Here is a 17,431-nt window from a genome sequence, read left to right as displayed (position 1 = left end):
GCTCTAAAAGTACAGTTCCACAAATCTGGAAAAAGGCCTTTATCATACCTTTACATAAAGGTGGCAACAATAACAGTGTGACTAATTTCCGCCCCATCCCTATCCTGTCTCCAATCTCTAAACTCCTAGAAAAGTGTATCCAAATTCAACTCCTACCACATCTTTTAGATAATCACTTACTTACCCCCACACAACATGGTTTTAGACCTGGTCACAGCACTGACAGCCCTCCTCTCCTTCCTTGAAACTGTAAACAAAGCCCGGGACTCTGGACTTATTGTCTCAACCCTACTACTTGACCTCTCTAAGGCCTTTGACACTATATCACACAGCCTGCTTTTAACTAAACTCTCAAAACTTAACCTATCTCCTTCATCCTTGAACTGGTTCTCCAGCTACCTATCAAATAGATTTCAAGCAGTAAAATGGAAAAAGGCAACCTCCACATTTCTAAATACCCCAACCGGAGTTCCCCAAGGCTCCATACTAGGTCCCCTCCTCTTTAACATATTCATAAATAATTTCCGTAACTCTATCCCATTTTCAAACATTATCCAATATGCAGATGACTCAACTATTATCTGCTCGGCCTCATCTATCCCTACACTCCTCAAGCTCGCTCAAGACGCTTTTTTAACCACAGAGCAATGGATGAAAAGAAACCACCTAGCACTAAACACCTCTAAAACCAAATTAATGGTGTTCACCCCCTCTAAAGTCACCTATTTCGATAGTAACACATTCTCTATTACTAGTCAAAACAACACACCTCTGGAACTGGTCTCAGAGACCAAATTACTTGGTGTCCAAATTGATAACCAGCTCAAATTCAACTCCCATATACAACTAAATATCAAAAAAACCCATCAAAAACTTGGTATGCTCTATCGGCAAAAGCACTACCTTACACCTGCTACTAAAATCACTCTTTCTACTTCCTTTCTTATCCCCTCACTTCTCTATGGAGCACCACTTCTAACTAACATACAGTCCTCTCTGAAAACACAACTCTCCTCTTGCTATAACAAAATTGCCAAGTTCGCTACCAGCCACAAGTCTTCCACCCACCACTGTTCCTCTCTCCAACAACTACATTGGCTAGAACTACCCAAGCATCTCACCTATACTCAACTAACTCTTGCACACAAGCTAATCTTCAACCCCTCCCTCTGTCCCTCCCTGTCTTCTACCTTTAAAATGCATCTACCCAATAGAGTATTAAGGTCTAACAACCAAAATCTCTTAGAAGTCTACAAACCAACTCGTCCCCCAGGCAAAAATCTTCTATCACATGGTTTAGCACGCCTGTGGAACTCCCTACCTCCATCAATTCGTACCACCTCCAACCATTTTTCTTTCAAAAAATCCCTTCACTCATATCTAGTATCCCAGTGGGAATGCTCTTGCTTTCACCCCACATAATTAACACTGGTAAATTCCATCTTCCTTTCCTTCCCCTATCTACACCTGCAATATTTCCTTAGAATTCCTCCTATCTCATACACTCTTGTGTTACTGTATCCACTAGAATACACCACACTGTACCCTTTACATGTAAGATTGCTGATATGTAACCGTTCTTCTCATTAAGTACCTTGAAACATTCCTTCTTTGTTTGTACCACCTGTATGCTACATTACTAGTTGTATTATTTGTAAAAGTTTTCAGCTCTAGTTTGTACTAGCTGTATTGTTTCCTCTAATACTATGTAATTGTTTGTTTGAATCTCTTACTCTTGTATAATTATCATGATTAACCGATTGTAACTTTGATTGTTTGGAGCTTTTCTCCCCAGGACTCCATTGAAAACGGGTTCTTCTTGGCCCAATGGACTATCCTGGTAAACCAACAGAAAATAAATAAAATAAATAAAATGTATTTTACTCCTTAAATAGAAGGTTTAGTTCCTAGCTCCACCCCCTCAGTTCACAGATGATTAACCTTAACTGACCTGCTCTAATTTATGTGCGACTCCTTTATTGACCTGTTTTAATTGCTGTCTGACTCGCAACAGACAGAGCTGTAGTCGCAGAATGCAAGTAAAACACAGTGTAAAGAAAACAGTGTACAAAATAGAAAAAGGCAATAAAGTTGTTGTGTCTTTCGGCTGTTCCCAGTTAGGGGTCGCCACAGTGGAACTCCGGTCCGCTAATGATTGGCAGTAGATTTTTAGTGCAGAGTTGCCGGCCCTGATGCACAACCTTCAACGAAGGTACTCCCATTCACGCATGTCTCCACACAGAAGACGCTCTAGCTGAGAATCGAAAGGCAATAAAGTAATACAAAAAATAAAAAGCAAGCTAACCTTTCCCTCGCAGCAAACTGTTGCAAATATTTATTTCCAGATTTACGCAGTGGTTTCACGTCATATAATGCAACTTCGGAGAAGTCTGCAGTTAATTGCTTACTTTCATGGGGTCCCTATCAGATAAGAGTTTTCACAAACTTTGAAATTTACATGGTTGCGACCATATAATCGAGTTTTTTGAAAACCCGAAGCGTTTGAATGGATATCTCAGTACAGAAAGGATAGGAACGTTTACCCTTTCCCCAACTGTGGTGTGATCATGGAATTGGTATAAATATAATTAGCAGGCGGTGTGGTGGGTACAGACCCCATATAGGGGGTGCAGGGGGCCCCCCTACAGGAAAGTATAAAAAGATAGATTTTTGTGTGGGGTTTTTTTTTTTTTTTTTTTTGTTTTTTTTTTTTAGTTATTTATTTAAGTTTGAGGTTTTGGAAACTCCTATCATATGGTCTTGACCATATGTATTTCAAGTTTCTGAAAACTCTTTCTTCTAACATAGACCCCTTTGACTAGGTTACACATTTTTCCTGCGTGTTGCTTATTGGACTTCCTGGTGTGACATCTATCATGTACTGTTACCCTTTGCCTCTTCTCTCCGAATTTCCCACTGAATCTTGTGAACTGGCTGCCTGTTCTGTTCCTCTTCACCCTTTCCAACTTTACCAGCCAATAAAGGATGAGCTGCAGCTGCCATATATTTTGAAGTTCCCTGTTTTTCCTGCATGCTTTGTATACTGTCACCCATAGCTTCCTGAGTCAAAGTGCTGTACTGCATTGTCAGCCGCTGGTTAATTTATCTTATCTGTGGCCAATGAGGTGGTGTGCTTCAGCAGATGCTGTGTGAAACTTTAGGTGTTTGAGAAGTAATACTTCTATTTTAGAATACTTTTTTAGGTAGCTCTTGGATTGTAGTTTAGCCTAATCCCTTAACTGTGTTTATCCTCTGTATTTGTACATTGAGTATTTATTGGTAGGTTATTTAGGAATTTGTGACCGCTAGTAAGTAAATAGGACAGGGGATGCAGTACACTGTTTTGTAACTGTGCTTCTATGTTGGCTCAAGACTGCACAGACTTGTGCCCATGACAGACGCTGCTGTATTTTTTCTCTGTACTCCATCCCCTACACCTCTCCCCCTCCATCATTTACTTATAATTAATACACTTTTGGGATAATTGTTATAATCCAGCCTAATTTTATTCTTCCCCAGTAGAAATAATTACATACCAAGTACACTTACAATGTCATCATATCGGTTGTGTTTTACTGGCAAGCAGTATATATGTATATAATTTATTGAATGATTTAATATTTTTCCTCAACTTTTTTGCTAATCATATGTGATAACACCATCCTGTCACTCTATTACATTTTATTGTACTTGACACTGTTATCTAACTATATTTGTTTTCTGGTCTGATATGTTTGTTCTTGGTATTGGTATAAAACTAAATGGAAATGTTATTTAAGAAATGTCAATAAAGAGATTGTTAAAAAAAAAAAAAAAAAAAAAGTTGCCAGTTAGACTTGTACAGCTGCAACAGTCGTTCTATTTTTCAAACATGTACTGTTGTGGTGGTGAGCATTTTCAAGAACTGTACGTTTTGAAGTCTGTAAAGTTTATTTGCAGTCATTATGCTTTCAGCTTGTCTAAGATGTGTATTGTTTCAGCAAATTCACATTGTAAGCAATACACTGCAGCAAGTCTATGCATACTAGGATATTAAATATATGTTTGGACTGTTAGCTTTTTCTCTGCATGTTGCATATCATCATTGTATTTTTATTGGTAAGAGCTTAATCACATTAATATTTGAATGGTTTGGCTGCATTCATATTAAATATGGGCATAGTTTGCCTGCATGTCTGTTTTCATTTGTCTTAACCATTTATATGTAAGGTATGTGCTTACTTGTAGGCATACGTTTTCATATAATTTAAATGCACGCCGATTGTATTTGTGATGCTGTTTAAATTCAAGAAAGTGTTATATGTGTACTAAATAGCTTGTCTCTGTTTCAGTGACGACCATGTGAAGTTCTTCTGTTTCCAGGTGTTGGAACATCAGATAAAGTTCAAGTAAGTTTTTTTTTCTCTTTATTAAATGTTCTGTAGTATGACAAACGTTAAATAGTAGTATCCATATATTAACCAGATAGACAACCCACTGGTCATAGTCCCTTTTCAGGTGTATCCTGGGAGCAATGTCTGGTTAAGTGATTTGTTCAAGGTCACAGAGGGGCCAAATGAGCTAAGGGAATCAAACCCTAGTCCACAGGAACTACAGTTCAGGGCATTAGCCTGCTATACTAACTGCCAGAGTATGAAATTTGTAAATGTGTTGATCTATGCAAGGTTCTTTTCTGTAGTACTGTAGACCAACGGCTTAGTTATAAATAGAATATGTAGAGAAACACAAATTGGTAATTTTTATTTCAAGATGATCAAATGCTGTGCAAAACAAAGTAGCAGTTAATTTTTATTATTTATATTGTCTACAGAATCTCACTAGACATGTAGGTTTACGTGTAAAGAACGGCAGTAGTAATGTGGAATAAAGGGCATTTGGCTTGGATGACAAGGCCTGGATGTCTAGTTTTAAGTAAAATACTCCGTTTTTCCTAAGTTTAATTTATTTTTAAGAATTACCTCTGTATTGAATAATTTATGAGGACATGCTAGTAACTCGAAAATTGTCGGGCATGATTCTTAAACTGAAAATTTATTGCTGCTCTTTAAAGAGAGTTAATTAAAAAAAAACAGATTACAAAAATGTAAAATTGATAAAAGATTGGAATGTTGAAGCTGAAATAAAAAGTACCATATGCTGTTTTTCTTCAGCATTCGTAGTTATTTTGTGCTTGTGACGACGCTAACCGCTGCACCACCAATTGGGTGCATAAGGCTCAGCACTAGACAAACATGGTTTGAAAGTGTGGATCTTGTTGAAGATAAGGAAGTTGCAGTATTCTGACAATGACCTATGGTGGTCCATGTGAGAATGAATAACCTGAAGTACTCCACTCAGAGGAAATGCAGAGAGAGATAATGGAACTTTACACTGCATGTGTTACAGGCAAGAAAAACACTGGTCTTGAGTAATGTTGTCTTCAACAAGAATGATATCTGGATAGTAATACAAGATAATTGGCTTTAACAATTGACGAAGTAGTTCCACTCATTCTTAGTGGATCCAGTATGAGTCAGCCTGGAATGAGATGGTAGATGAGCCATCCTTAGTAAAACAGAAGTCTTACACCTCTCATACAAGTGCTTCCATATACTGGCTAAAGCTATTGCTGCCCATATAGTGTCTTTTTAGGCAGTCTCTCCCTACTGGACAATCCCATTTAGAAAACTCAAACCCAAACTTTGGCAGTGTTGTGGTGGAAAATACTGAGTACAAGGAGTCTAAGTAAAAAAAAAAAGTCATAACTTGAGGCCATCCCTACTGCTTTAACATATTGATATCTGTGTAGTTACTGAGACATGGTTTTGGTGCAATGAAAGCACTTCCTTTGCTGCCTGTCATACCTTCAGGCCCTTGAATAACTGAGGGAGAGTTTCTTTATTTTTCAGAAACATCACCTGACATCATATTACTTGCCCACAATCATAACTTGGAGATCCAGATCATACTTAATTCCAGCTGTTACTTCATTACTAGCTACAGATCCCCAGTAATTTCCCTCAAATATTATGGGAATTACCTTAATGCCATTGAGGGTTGGAATATCAAACCAGATGCCTTTTTGTTACAGGGGACTTGCCTAAGCACGGACTGGTACAAAATGGATATGCTCAGTGTTTCCTAGACTTTAATACCATTGCACTGGAGTAAATTGTAACACTTCCTTCTAGAAGCACGAATATCTTTGTGGTCCTTACTAACCTAAACTCCACCTGTAGCCAGCATTAATTACTTCATCTTTGCTTAAATTAGACCATTGGTAAGTAGGTGTTTAAAAAGTAATGTAAGGAAGGTTCCAGAAATAAAGCGGGAACACACAAGAATGAAGGCCAGTCAAATTAAAATGACCTTATAAGAGACATTGCCAAGTTTTACATACTTGATGAGGATATGCAAAAGGTCTTAATGGAGCCAAAAATCCTGCTACTAGAAAATAATTTATTAGCAAATCGAAAAGGTTTCTTTTCCTTGGGATATGTGTGAGAGCCACTTGCTTCATTTGAACCAGTTCATCAGACTGAGTTGAGATTCTTAACATGGAAAACACTTTTTCCTGATTTGCTCTGATCTCTGCAAGGAGAGTATGAGTTGCAAGCTCTTATAGTGGGACCAACTTTATCTCATCTTCCACAAGAACATTGATTCTTTGAGTAATCCTTTTCTACCTAAAGTGGTATACAGTTTTACTTTAAGCCAGTCTTATCGATCCCCTACTTTTTTTTTTCAGACCAAAATAAGGGAGAAAGGATGCTTCATACATTGATGTCTACAGACAACTCTGGTACTATCTTGTCATAATAAAATTTTTAGAACTTCTGATCCGATGTTCATTTCTTGCGAAGGTAAGAAGGGACCACCTTTGTCAAAGCAGACTATTTCCAAATTGTTGTGTCAAGCTGTTGCACAACAAAAGTATGCAAGGCAGGTTCAAGGCTCTCTCTGCCAGGGCCTTGGTTTCATCTATGGCCTTATGGAAAGGGATGGACTCAAAGTATTCTCGAAGCAGCCAATTTGTCCTCTGTGCATACTTTTACAAAACACTATAAAATGGATTCCTTCTCCACTGCTAGGATAGGCTTTGCTAGGAGCATTCTCCAAGGGCTTCTGGACCATTCCCTTTTCACTTCCCAGTCAATTTAAGCTATGGTAATCTACCCGTATAATTAAGGCTACTGCAGCAGTGATCAGTGCGAAAAACACTACAGTTTTGTAAGTAAAATAAACAGATGTTTGAATGATCACTGCTGCAGTAGATACTACCACCCTTCATCCCCTTTGTTTTTGTGTGTTTTATGCCAGTGTGTATACCTGTATTTTTATTCCTAGCAATGTTTTCTCAGGGCTTAGCCTCTCAGTTGGCATGAAAGCTCTGAAGGGCTTGGTGTTCGGGCTCACTAACAGTTTGGGCATGTGGAAGAAGCCATGAAGCTGTGGAAGCTGGATGGCTGTTGTATCTTATGCAGGATGTAACCCATATAGCAAAGGCTACTGCAGCAGTCCTCATTTAAACAACTACTGTTACAGTAAATTTACTTATACGACTGTTCTTTTCCCACCTCATATGTAATATGTGGTACTCCTGTTCAAACAGATAGTTATACAAGACCTAGGGTCTTACATGGACAACTTTCTCTCATTTGATCATCATGGTTCCACCATAGTCAGATAATCCTATCTGGCTCAGTTAATTTCCAAGGGAATATCATTAAGATACAAAGACATTTTGTATGTACAAATCATCTAGAAAGGCCCAATTGATTTTTAACTCCACTGCCCCTGCCCAAAAAAGTACATAAAATCAAAAATTAGTCATTTAAATCCTTCAACTATCCTAAGCGAGAAGAACAAATTTCTTCATACTCTGTACCCTTCTGGCTTTTCCAAGGTGATCTTTGTCTCTTTTTAAGTCATGAAATAATCAACTCCCTTATCCATTTTCTGTATGTGGGGCTGGCATGTTGTGTTGATCGTCACCATATCTTTCTATTCAGTGCAGCTGTCCTACCTTCTCATGCCTAACTCTTGAAGGTCTTCTCTCACACAGTCCATCCACCTCTTTGCTGGAAACCCTTGTTTCCTCTTGCCTTTTTCCCGTCTGTCCCAAAATCTTCCCCAGAATGTATTTTACTTTCCTGCATGTGTTCTCACACCACCATAGTCTTTTCTCTGACTTGTTCTGTAATTGGAGCTAGTTTGATTTCTGCTCTTATGTCCTCATTTCTTTGTCCCACAGTGTGCATCCTAACGCCCATCTTAGGCACTTAAACTCCATCACCTCTAGCTTCTTCATCTGCACTGCCTTTACTGCCCAGGTTTCTGTAGCATATAGTAGTACTGGTCACACCACTGTTGTTTTACACCTTCTTTGGCATTCTTCTGTCATACACTACCCCTGACATTCTGTGCCATTTGCTTGAAGCCCCTTTGATTCTAGGTTTGATCTCCTCATTCAGGTTTCCCTTCTCTTAACCACCCCTCCTAGATACATGAAGCTGTTAACCTGTTCCACAGTTTTACCTTTTATCTCAATTTTTAGCTTCTGATTTCCCTCATCCCATGTGCATTATATTTTGCATTCCATTTGTTTGCCCCTTACTGAAGTTCTTGCTCAGTCTGCCTGCAATGCCACATCGTCTTCATACAGCAACTTTGTTGACCTGTACCATCTGACTTGTTAGCATAGACCATCGCCAGTATGAACAGCAGTGGGCTCAGAGCGGAACCCTTGTGTACACCCACTCCCACTGGGTGCTCCTCTGTACGATTGAACACTGTTCATACTTGCGTCATTGGGTCTTTGTACACAGCTTGTGTTAATTCTGCCAATGTTTCTGGGACTTTGAACCACCATAGGACTGACAAAGTCTGCATTTTTGGGACCCTGTCATATGCTTTCTCAAAGTGTAGGAATACTCAGTTGGACTCTTTCCTCGTTTCTAGCATCTTCCCAAGTATTTGTCTCACTGCAAAATTGAGTTGTTTGTGCTACATCCTGATATGAATCTGAACTGCTCATTTTCCATCGTACTTTCTACTACCTGTATATTTGTTTAGCAATCACCCTCTCCAGAACTTTCGTGCATGTAGTGTGATAGGAGTTATTCATCTAATTTGCCCACAGTTTTGAATGTCCCTTTGTTATTGAACACTGACACTAGTATGCTTATTCTCTAGTTGTCTGGAATATAACTTTCCCTCTACACTGCTATGAGTACTCTGGGGTCATTTGTCCTCTATCTCAATCAGCATCTTTATTATATCTGCTGTGACCTCATCTGAGCCTGCTGCTTTCCATGACTTCATTTTTCTTACTGCTGTTCTTTCTTCTAGGGTGGGCTTCTGTTGTCTCACTGAGGGCTGTGTCTGGGACAGTACAGCTTCTGTACTGTTTTCTTTATTCAGAAACTACTGGAAGTATTCTTTCCATTTGCTTTTGTCCTGTGGACTGGTGCACTGTTTTCTTTATTCAGAAACTACTGGAAGTATTCTTTCCATTTGCTTTTGTCCTGTGGACTGGTGCACAGGTTGTTGTTGGCATCCCTTATGAAGGTATCTTTATCTTTCTGTCTTTTCCTTGCAATCTGATGGACTTTCTTTGTGCCTTCCACTGAGTCACTTTTGAGAAGTTGGTAGAGTGCTTGTAATGCCTTTTTCTTTGCTATTGTAACTCCTCTCTTAGCCTCTTTGGTAGACCAGGTTAGGAAGAAATACCAGCTGACTGTCTCTTCAATGTACCAATTTTTCATGCACTCCTTTCTTTTGATGACTTCTTTTCCAGCTTTCTTTGTATACATTTCCTAGGTTGGCCACATATCTATTCCATATCTCTTACACATTCTGTTTTAAGGCACTGCCATTCTTCATCTCTACCTATGTCCTCTTCTTCTTGAGGTGCTAGAGCCCTGAGTAATTCCTTGAACTGTTGTGCTCTCTCTCCAGTCAGCTTCAAGGTCATCATCCAAGTCTCCGACCTTTGAGCCTTCTCGGATCACTGCTTGCAGCTGATTTTGGCAACCAGTGGTTTCAGCTATTGGATGACTGTTTGGTTCACTGGGGATGTCTTTGAAATCGCTGATTCGGTGCCCTTTCCTTACTAGGAGTTATATGTTGGCCAGTTTTTGTATGCGATTTTGTAATTCACTCCTCCTGAACACTGCTGGCTACCCTCAAGCCGTTTGCTAGACAGAAGTCTAGAATGCCTCTCCTTTATTACTGTTACCACCACCCATGTGGACCCAGGTGGTTCTCTGATATTGTTTTGTCTGTCCCAGTATCTGTATACATTCAGATCACCCATTATCAACATCAGTTCATGTTGTCATGTTTTATCTAGTGGGTCCTGCAACTGGTGCCCTAATCACAACCCTACTATGGGGTGTAGGCTGAGATAGGGCAGTACTCGATCATTACACTGGAGCGTGATTGCAAAGAGTCTGTCACTAAATCTGATAACATCCCTTCCGGTCATCTAAAACTTCTCCCTCACCAGAATTCCCACACCATTTCTAAGCTGTCCTTCTGAGTAGCATGAAATATGACCTCTCTGGTCCACTTGTATCACTTTTGAACTGGAGCATTCAATCAGGTTTTGTGCTCAAGGAATGGAGGAATGCTACATTCATTCCCCCTGCACAAAGGAGGTCCACTCTCTGAGCCGGGTAACTGCAGGCCCATAAGTCTTACCAGCTTCATGTAAGGCCATGGAAAGAATCATCATAGACATGATAAACGAAGACATAGGTAACCTGCAGACGCTGAACCCATTACAGTTTGGCTTTGTTTCAAAGAAGGTCATGCCTATTGAATCTGGTGGACTTTGAGAGGGTCATCAAAGCATTCGACGAAGATAAGACTGCACACAGCTTACTTTGCCTTGGCCAAGGCTTTTGATAGCCTCGTACGAACCTATGATATTCTATCTGCCCTAGGGCATTTGTAAGCCTAGCCAGAGTGTATGTGGCTTACACCACCCATTAGGATGAGAATACTACGCCCTTTTAGGGTTTAGTTTACTATGCCTCTGTCTAGTAGTGACACAGAGATGACCCCCGGGGTAAACCTACGATCTCCCATCCACTCGTCGAGATTTCTCTTCAATAGAGTCAGTGAGGGGCTCTGCCTAACATGGACTGGGATTCTGTTCCAAAGTGTAGGGAGCCTCTGGGTTATGAATCTGTCCCTCCAGCACGTTCTATTTATTTCTGTGTTGAGGTTTAAGTCACTTGTTCTCGTGGCTCTGATGGATTTGGATTTTCTAAGGTGGAGCATGTCCATTAATTCAAGACTGGACATGGTCTTGTACGTCAGGCACAGATCACCTCTGAGTAGGCAGTATGCGACTGAATAGAGCTGGAGTTTTTTCAGTCTGGCAGCATATGACATATGTTTAAGACCCTTTATCCTCTTGGTGAGGAACTTTTGGGGTCTTTCCAACTGCTGCAGGTGACTGGTGAGATGCATCCCAAATGGGGCATTGTACTCCATCATTGGCCTGATAAGAGAAGAGTACAGGGGCACAATGACCTCTCTTGATTTAGATGTGAAACCCTTCATGATAAGGTGGGCAATATAGAAGGTCTTCCTAACCACTTTGACAATGTGAGTGTCAAATGAGAGGTTGCTGTCAACCTGGGTCCCTACGTCCCTGATTACCTCTTCCGTACTTAATGGATTACCGTCTATGTGGTAATTTTTCGGTACCTTGTTTTTCCCAAAGGGTATGACTATACATTTTTTGGCGTTCAGCTTAAGGCCATGGCTTTGGCACCAATTATCCGTTTCTATGAGGCCTCTCTGAAGGATGTTTGTGTCCGCTGGAGTATCAATTATGGCGCCCAGTTTGCAGTCATCTGCGAATTTTGTCAGCCACAATCCTCCTATATTTGCCTGTACTTCGGAAAAATAAATGCCGAACAAGAGGGGTCCCAGGACTGAGCCCTGTGGGACACCGCTTGTGACTGGCTTAGAGTCTGACATAGCTCCAGCAACTCTGACCCTGTGGGTTCTGTCCTTGAGCCAGTTTGCAACCCATCTTGTGACATATAAGTTTATATTTAAGCTGGTGAGTTTGTCTATGATGCCCGAGTGGGGTATTGTGTCAAAGGCTTTTGCAAGGTCAAGGTAGGCTGTGTGAACTGCCTTGCCCTGATCAATGGCCTTGGTGACTGTTTCAAAAAAGTTAACCAAGTTCAAAAGGCAGGATCTGCCCTTGACAAAGCCAAATTGGGTAGGATCCAATGTCTGTAGGTCCCCAATGTCTTTGTTTATGAGTTCCATAATGATCCTCTCCATAGCTTTGCAGACCAGGCTCGTCAAGCTTATGGGGCAGTAATTTCCAGGGTCCGTAGAAGCACCACCTTTGTGCAGTGGGACCACTGTTGCCGTACGCCACTCTTTGGGTACGTATCCTGTAGTAAGGCTAAGATTAAACAGCAACCTTATGTGTGGGTTTAGTTCCTCTTGGAGTTCATGTAGCACACAGCTTGGGACAAAATCCGGTCCCATTGATGCTGTGTTTTTAGCTTTAGAGAGGGCGGCCCTCACCTGGGCATCTGAGATGTTAGGGAGGCTACACTCTGCTGGGATGGTTATTTCTCCTTTGGGGGGGGGGGGGAGAAAGTTGCACTGAACCTGTCTGCCAGAATGTTGGCAATGTCAGTGGGTTCAGTGTATTTTGTGTTATTTTGGACTAACTCTGAGCATATATGGGAGTTTCCACCCAGGTTTCTAACGTTGCTAAAGAAGGCCTTGTGATTGTCTTTTGTGTCTTTCACGATTTTTCTCTCAAAGTTGGCCTTTGATGATTTTATGAGTGATCGTAGTTTTTTGCTAGTACTGATCAGAGATGCCTTCCCTTTTAGGGATTTTGCTCTGTCATGTAGTAGCTTCCTCCTCCTGTTGTAAAGTTTGTTTATGGCTGGGGTCCACCAGACCGGGCGCCTGCCTTTGGGGGAATGGGTCTTGGTTTTATTTGGGATTGCATGATCCATGCATTCTTGAAGGTGCCCCTTGAAGGCATTTGCAAAAGATTCAGCAGTGTGGGTTGTGGTTTCCACTGGCCCAGGGGCCTTGAAAGATGCCACTTCAGTCTTAAGAAGTGTGAAGTTTGCTTTTGAGAAGTTCTTCACTGTGGTCTTTTGTGCAGGGGGTGGGGGCAGGATGTTGATTTCCAGTGAGATTAATTTATGGTCTGATCTTACCAAAGAGGGATGTACTTCCGGTGTGGAGCATTCCCCATGTTTGTGATGATCAGGTCTAGTATATTGTCTCCTCTTGTGGGAATGGTGACTAGTTGTTCCATTGCATTTGAGTTTATGAATTCTAAGAACCTTTGGGCTAGGGTGTTGGGGCTTGAGTAATGTTCCCAGTCTGTTTGGGTAGTTGAAGTCTCCCAAAATGATGGTATTTGGAGAGACATTCATACTCTCCAGTGTCTTCAGGAAGGCTGTGTGGGGTTCCTGAGTTTGAGAGGGTGGTCTGTAGCATGCTACAAACTGTAAGGCAGTTTTGCCTATGGTTAGTTGCACCTGGATAGTCTCTGATGCTTTGTGCGTTGCCACTAACCTGGAGGTGTGGGTATGTTTGATGAAAATGGATACTCCCTCCTTTGTGGTTCGTCCAAGTTTTGGGGCCGGAAAGCATGATATGAGGTAAAACCTGATAGTGCTGGGGTGCTCTCAGGAGCCTTGAACCAGGTTTCAGTCACTGCACAGACATCGATGTTCTCCATACTGAGGAGGGCTTCGAGGGTGTGCATCTTGAGGTTTAGACTTCTGGCATTGAGCAGCATTACCCTTAGTTTTTTCCACTTGTGTTTTCTAGGGAGGTAGGTTTGTCATTTGAGCCTTGCCTAAAAAGGCACTATGGGGTGGCAAGAGCCTTGGCCAATATCCGAAGCCCAGGGGTGACAGGTGCAAGCCATCCCTTGCGAGCAGCGTGGCTTGTCAAGCATGTCATCCCAAGCAGACAGACACGGATCCCCTTAGAATGACACCAGTAATTAAGCCAATTGTTAAAACTGATCATTTTGTCTTTGTACTGTGGCATCATTCTTGGTGAGGGTAAGATGCTGCTCAGGGTCAGGGTCATACCGGCCTGGGCTACATAATCAGAGAGCTCCTCTGTCTCTTTTCATGTAGTCCAGGGAGGTACGTCTCAGGTCGTTCACACCGGCATGTACAATGACTGAGTCATATTTGTACTTGCTGTGGAGTGACCTGAGTGCTTGTGTTATGTGGCGGATTCTAACTCCCGACAGGCAGCTTACTGTGACCCTCTCCTTGTTCAGTCTGGTGAGCGGGACGTCAGTGTGCCTGACTATGGAGTCACCTATTACAAGTGTGTCTGGCATGTTGTTTGGCCTTAAGGGTTGTGACTGTTTAGCACACTGACTTTGTGAACTGTGTGTTGCATGTGCTATGTCTTCAGGTAGCGGTTGCTTGGGTGTCTGCTTTGGAGGCCTCTGTTGTTTTGGTAGATTTTTAATCAGCGCCTCCGAGTATGTTTTTATGTGTTTATGTGTTTGGTTTGCAGTTGTGATAGTTCAATGTGAGACTGGGTTTGTGGTGTGCGTGGTTACCTTCTCCTCCTGACTGGTCTTGCCAGTACTGAATTGAGAGAGCTCAGCCTCCAGTTTGGCTATATAGTTGCATCTCTCGCATATATTTGTATTTGTTGGGAGGAGGAGAGGGTTGTCTGTGTACATGAGGCAATAGTAACATTGCCTCAAGATTCCCAGATTCACCAGCTGAACAGGAGAGGACGCCAGCAACTGACCCTTCGACATGCTAGAAATAGTGAAAAAGATTGCTGTGTAACTGAGTCAGAAAGGACCTATAGGGAAATGGGTACTCAACAGAATTTAGGTGAATGAAGTACTTTTGTTTGAGTGGTTTACCTGTATACAAAATGCTTTAGGAGCAAGTGCTGAGCTTTTCAGATAGAGTATAGGCTGTTTAGATTGCAAGTAGAACAGTTCTAAGGGAAAAATTGAAGAGCAGACTTGACAGAGCCAGCAAAAGTTTAAACTTGTTTAACCGGTGCTGTGCTAGGCGCACGACCGCACAAAGCCGTGCAAACGTGGATTTTAAGCAGTGAACTACAAAAGAGCTAGGAATGGTCCCAAACAACCAATTACTAACAGCTTCTTGTGCTGAGGTCAGTTCCCCCATGGACAGGTAGGCTGCTCAAGGCTCCCCACTCCCACTGGTGAGCAAAGAAACTTCCTTCTATCTAAGTAAGGTAATGGACAACACAGGAACTACACCACAGCCCAAAATACAGCAATGCCTGTATACTGGTCTAAACTAGTCAAGAAAGGCAGGAAAACAAGGATTATTTTTTTTGTTTTTTTGTTCTTTTTGCAGAAATACACAGAAAATGCAGAGACAGTGACAAATTACACAGGCTAGCACACTTTAGTGGGCAGCCTCCACAGTTCAATTAAACAAACAAGCAAACTTTTGACTAAATTCGACTAAATTTAACTTTAAGTGCAGATTTTAAAATAAATGCTGAGGCATTATAGACAAGTTACTAATTTAGGTATAAACCCTTTCCTCACCAGCTGGATAGCCAGCTCTCTCACTGATGGTACCTGTGAGGTCAGAATAGATGAGACCACTTCCATCAAGAGGCCAGTTACTAGCAGAGTCCCCTCAGGGCTCCGTACTGGGCTTGCTCCGTTTTGGCATCCATTTCTCTGAGACAGAAGCAAATGCTGAAGGTTTATGGACAACTACATTTGCTAAAGATTGCAAACTGGTGGTGGTCATAGACTCCCCTGCCGACACCACTATTCTTCAGGAAGGTCTATTCCTAATAATTGGTGCCAAAGCTATGGTCTAAAACTCGATGCTAAGAAATGCATAATTGTACCGTTTGAGAAGTCAACCATCCTGGATAGTTACTGTGTTGATAATATGCTCCTAAGAGTCGGCCTAGTGGTCAGGGAACTGGGTATGCACATAGACAGTAGCCTTGCCTTTGACCACCATATGGTCACAGTGGTGAGGAAATTCTTTTTATGTTGTGAAACTTAGAAGTAAAGATATGGTATATAGGTCCAAAGAGGCCATTATCCCACTGTATTCCACCATTATCAGACCAGTCATAGATTGCAGTGCTCCCTTTGATAGGTAACTGACCAGATATATGTAGCAACTAGAGGGACCTTTGCCTCTACTCATTCTCCTCTAGATTGCTGAGGGGTGATCTATGCCTGACTTAAAAGGCATCTGCAAACCCCACACTTAGAATCTCCTTACATGCTCATAAGTCAGAAGACCAGAAAAACAAGGTCTAGGGACCTGAATTTTGTCTGTGACTTAAACCGAACATGCCGAAGGGATAGATACATTTCCCGAGACTGCTCTTCCTTATGGAACAGGCTTCCTATCCAAGTCCAGCCTAGATCAGTTAAGAAAATTACACCGGGCCTGGCACCCGTATTATAGACAGAGGTAACTTATAAATGCTTGGCTCTCAAATGTCCTTTTCTGATAGAGTACATCATTATTCTTTCTGGAGAACATGGCTAGCTTAAAAAGGCCCCCATGTTAGCCTAGTAACAATCTGTGAATCTATGAGCAGTACTCTGGATCCCAAGCCAAGTGGCTTTGTTGCACTGCAGTTCCACCTTGTCTGTTGGATACAGTGGATGTCCAGCTTCCTCCTCACCATTGTATCACTTCCAAGCTCCTTTCTGTCACTGAACCTGTAATGATGTGGCAGTTCTTACTTCATGTTTGGCAGGTTTTAAGTCCAGTTCTCACTCAGCAGAGCTATCCCAGGTAACCCAAGCTGGTGAATTAGACACCAGATGGCCAATAGCTTATTGACCCAGGAATGCTGGGCTTTATGGCAGGCACACACTGGCCAATAGGGACACATACATCCCTCTCACCATTAGCATAAGTCCCTGACATAGGTCAGAGGCTGGGTCCTCAACCCACTTATCACTGGCAAGTACCTGTGCCCATTTTTGGCAGCATTAGTCAACCTGACTAGATCACCTAGAGCTATAATTTTATACCATCAAGTGGCTAGCCTTGCAATGGTGCACAGTCTGTGATCTGTGTTTTTCAGTTCTGAAGATACTGTGTACCACAGTAGATGCCTAGAGTGGTTGGTTTATACAACTCTTCCCCTGTAGGGCACCATGAAGAGTCTGCGCTGCTGCCCACAGTTCCATTCTTTGGTGAGTTTGAGTTGAAAAAACCTTAACGTGTTTTTCAGAGGTGGGATAAACCCAGCAGACACAGGGAGAACATGCAAACTCCAAACAGGCATTAATTGGAGGTCAAGAACGGTCCTTGTGCACAGGTGACAAAAATGTTGCCCAGTGTGCCAACTGGTCTCTCTTTGACTGCCTGTTGCCTTGTAAAGCAGTAGCTCTACAAACACCCATACTACTAACCTCAGTTTACACCAA

General features: G+C 41.8%; 1 protein-coding gene across 1 annotated transcript in view; it reads left to right on the top strand.

Moving 5' to 3' along the window:
• XPOT (exportin for tRNA) overlaps positions 1–17,431 on the top strand; it is a 3,393,313-nt gene that overhangs the window by 342,419 nt on the left and 3,033,463 nt on the right. Inside the window, exon 4 of the mRNA XM_044088045.1 lies at positions 4,332–4,388. Within this exon, the coding sequence (XP_043943980.1) occupies positions 4,332–4,388 (57 nt within the window). The remainder of the gene's footprint in view (positions 1–4,331; positions 4,389–17,431) is intronic.

Source organism: Protopterus annectens, chromosome 11.part0 (assembly GCF_019279795.1).
Source record: "Protopterus annectens isolate FY-2018-M chromosome 11.part0, PAN1.0, whole genome shotgun sequence".
Lineage (NCBI taxonomy): Eukaryota > Metazoa > Chordata > Ceratodontiformes > Protopteridae > Protopterus > Protopterus annectens.
This window is presented reverse-complemented; position numbering and strand designations above follow the sequence as displayed.